Source organism: Berghia stephanieae, chromosome 2, assembly GCF_034508935.2.
Source record: "Berghia stephanieae isolate SIO BIC M18660-M18661 chromosome 2, UCSD_Bste_1.3, whole genome shotgun sequence".
In the NCBI taxonomy this organism is placed as follows: Eukaryota; Metazoa; Mollusca; class Gastropoda; order Nudibranchia; family Aeolidiidae; genus Berghia; species Berghia stephanieae.
Genome location: NC_088361.1, coordinates 13,072,121 through 13,076,119, shown reverse-complemented (window position 1 = coordinate 13,076,119; position 3,999 = coordinate 13,072,121). Strand labels below are relative to the sequence as shown.

The 3,999-nt window shown below is 34.3% G+C and overlaps 2 protein-coding genes across 2 annotated transcripts in view; both read left to right on the top strand.

Moving 5' to 3' along the window:
* The window catches only part of LOC144963871 (limbin-like), a 14,523-nt gene extending 13,848 nt beyond the window's left edge, over window positions 1-675 (top strand). The window contains exon 16 of the mRNA XM_078897820.1: window positions 628-675. Within this exon, the coding sequence (XP_078753946.1) occupies window positions 628-675 (48 nt within the window). The remainder of the gene's footprint in view (window positions 1-627) is intronic.
* LOC144964350 (uncharacterized) overlaps window positions 1-3,999 on the top strand; it is a gene marked incomplete in the record, with an annotated part of 71,030 nt that overhangs the window by 45,749 nt on the left and 21,282 nt on the right.

The following is a 3,999-nucleotide window of genomic DNA, read 5'->3' as shown; positions in this document are numbered from 1 at the left end:
TAATAATATAATATAATATAATATATAAAATAATAATAATATAATAATAATAATAATAATAATATAATAATTTTAATAATATTAATAATAATAATAATAATAATAATAATAATAATAATAATAATAATAATAATATTGTTGATCGGTATTTATATCTATTTCATAGTAAATTTATTTTTCGTCCACGATTATTCCGATGACATTATAAAAAAATCAATGCAAATATCTTTTAAAAAATGTAAATATTAGAGAAACACCGTAGCGATTAAATACGTTTTAGAAAAATAATTGAGCTTTATATAGCGCAATATCCACTAAATGTGCTCAAAGCGCTTTACAAGGGTCCCTGGTCAACAGCAACATTTAACATGTAGGACGGGACATGCCGCCTGTTAGGCGATATTACAATTTTTCGGACAAAGACAACGCTGTTAACGGCCAGGTACTCATTTTACACCTGAGTACGGTGAGAGAATGTGAGTAGAGAGCCTCTTCCAAGGACTCAACTATGCGCCGAGCGCGAGGCTCGAATCCAGGACCTTCCGATCCGAAAGCGCGTGTCATACCACTAGACTCCATATATCCGCTCTGTTTATCTCGTTGTGTAACTCTTACAATCATTTTTAGAACACTTCTGAAACTGTATTAGGCATTTACATTTTCTCTTCGTCTTAAGGGGCTCGCGGTGCAACTGGGTCACTTTGGGTGAAAATAATCAATTTTTGGGAAGTGACTGTGTTTGATGATCAATTTATTCAATCCTTGTTTCATTTCAACCCATATTTTTGCTGAATGAATAGTTTAAAACAGTAAAAAAAATGCAATTCAAAACCTCTACCCAACTTTATTGGACTCAGAATCTGATAAATATTGCGCTTTTTCTCAAAACTGTTAATTCACTCAACCTAACACCGACTATATCTGTAGTTTACTAAAGTAACTTTTACCCCATGCCTATTTATTACATTTTTATGAGACACATTATAGGCATAACATCAAAGCTATTTTTTTTTTAGGTTTGCATGTTAATGACAGTTGAATAAATCTATCTATGTAGATGCTCATTTTTAATACATTTTTTCCAATTTTGAAAAGTAGCAAAAATCTCTAGAATTGAGTGAGTTAAGCTACATAAACATTTTTTGGGACTTGATCATTACATTTTTTTAAATGCTAGAATTTTAAAATTTGGAACGGAAATAGCTGATATGTTACTATCAATAGCTGGCTACTTTGATTTTGTTTTTGTTGAATAGTTTTGGGGCAAAAAATATTTCTTAAAATATATTTTTTCTTTAAATATTGTCAAAACAGTGAGGACATTTTATTCACATTAAAACCGCCCAAACATTTTAAAGCCTTTGAAAGTGAATATTTATAAAATTAAATAGCCAGCTATTTACAACTATGCTTAAACTTTACACAATAACATTAAAAATCAAAATCAAAGAATTGATAAAATCGTGGAGTATCAAAAACTTGTTTATTTTCCAAGATGGCCGCCATTTCCATGGCAACGAAGAGATTTTCATTTTTTTTTTTTAACCAAACACTTTTTTACAAGATACCTGATGTAAAAACAATATTAGTTTGATCAAATTGTCCCAATTAAGGATTTTTGTATTTTAAGTTTAAACAATTAAAAATCACCGTTGATCGGAAGGTCCTGGTTTTAGTCCAGCTCTGTGAGGCGCATAGTTAAAGTCCTTGGAACAGGCCCTTTACTCACATTATTTCACCGTACTCAGGTGTAAAGCGAGTACACGGCCGTTTATAACGTTGTGTCTCTGTCCGAAAAAAAAATATTCGCCTCACAGGCGTTATTCTCGTCTGATAATTTAAGTGTTGTTTTTGCCTGGGTAAAACGAAGTCCCAGGTTTGAAAGTTTTGATCAAGACGAGGATATTTTCGGATCGGATGGTCCTGTGTGGGTTCGAGCCTCGCTCGGCGCATAGCTAAATCCTGAAGAAGGCTCTTTACTCACATTATCTCACCGTACTCAGGTGTAAAATGATTACCTGCCCGTTAACAGCGCTGTCTTTTGTCCGAAAAAAATTGCAACATCGCCTAACAGCGTCATATCCCGTCCTAAATGTTAAATGTTGCTGTTGGCTAGGGAACCATTGTAAAGCGCTTTGAGCACGTTTAGTGGATTTGTGCTATATAAAAAGCTAAAAAAAAAATCTCATTTCAAATAATGGCAACATTTTTATTATTTTACGATCAATCTTCCACAGTCACGTTCATAACTTCTTGACCTCAACACCCCAGTATTTTTGAAAACAACAATCATCTAATTCGATAATATAGGGGTATGAGGTAATATAAAACTATTACTACTATTCCATTGTTTCGAAATGTGATAAGTTCCTCAAGTGTATAGATAGTATGCGCTTGGCTAAGAAGCTCACAACATTGCCATCCGAAAGTTTAACGGACCAACACACAAAACTATGTGTAACCTTGAACGTTTTATAGTCTGGTCAATACAGTTGAGTGAGAATTACTCATAAACGCGGATGGCAAAAAACAATAACAAAGACCCGAGTGACGTCATGTTCGAACTATCTATAGATAGTATGTGCTTGACTAAGAAGCTCACAACATTGCCATCCGTACAAACTCATAAAACTACGTGTAACCATGAACTTTTATAGTTTTTAATACAGTTTAATGAGAAGTACTCATAAACGTGGGTGGCAAAAAAACAATAACAAAGACCCGAGTGAAATCAACTTCATTCTATCTATAATAATAATGTTAAAACACCTTCTTTGCCGGGAAAAGTGTGAGAGAAAAAGGGGAGTGTGAGAATGAAACACACGCAAGGCGTTGTCTCAAAAAACAAATCAGAACTTGTGTAAATTTGAGCCTTGTCTCAAAACAAATCAGAACTTGTGTAAAATTTGAACCTTGTCTCAAAACAAATCAGAACTTGTGTAAATTTGAGCCTTGTCTCAAAACAAATCAGAACTTGTGTAAATTTGAGCCTTGTCTCAAAACAAATCAAACCTTGTGTAAATTTGAGCCTTGTCTCAAAACAAATCAGAACTTGTGTAAAATTTGAACCTTGTCTCTCAAAACAAATCAGATCTTGTGTAAATTTGAACCTTGTCTCAAAACAAATCAGAACTTGTGTAAAATTTGAACCTTGTCTCAAAACAAAAATCAGAACTTGTGTAAAATTTGAGCCTTAGAGTACCGATGTGAGGTCTTGATTTTCCCCAGTGATTTTAAAAATATTTTTATATCATATTTTATATCAGTCATTTTGAAATGTCTTTGTGTGTCGCTTGGCTTAAAACAAAACAATGCAAAACAATGCAAAACAAAACTAACAAGAAGAAAACCCACAAACAAAACAAACAAAATATAGAAAAAAATAATATAACAACTCACTCACTCACTCTATCCCATGACCGGTTGGTCGTCGGGGGGACTCTCGGGATGCAGACTTCACAGTACGATTCAATAGTCTGATGTCACACCTCCCGGCAACGGCGGCCATCTTGGTTCTAAACAAAGAAAATCATTCCTTTTTATTTTTCATGCTGGGTAGAAACCTTTTCATATGCCTTGTGATCGAATGTGTAAAAGTCAAAACATGATCAAATGTATGTATTTTTTTTCCTCTGGATACCGTTTATGCTCGCCGGAGAAATATTCATACGGGCGTCCGCCATTGTTCCGATAGTTTAGAGCCAGTGTTGCTAAGTTACCATGCTTCATTAGGAAGGAAGTGACGTTACGACTATTGAATCCTATTCGATGACACTCATCACGGTCTTGGGCCTTCCTCATTCGATTGTTCCACGTCAATCCTGTCCAGTCTTTAATGTTATCCTGCCACACTTTCCTCTGCCTTCCTTCTACTGTGCCCTGCAATATTGTCTTGCATAAGCTTTCGTGTCTTACGAGGTGAAATATCACACCCCCCCCCTAAAAGTAAACAAAACAAATAACAAAAAAACTAAATCGAACAAAACAAAACAAAAAAGG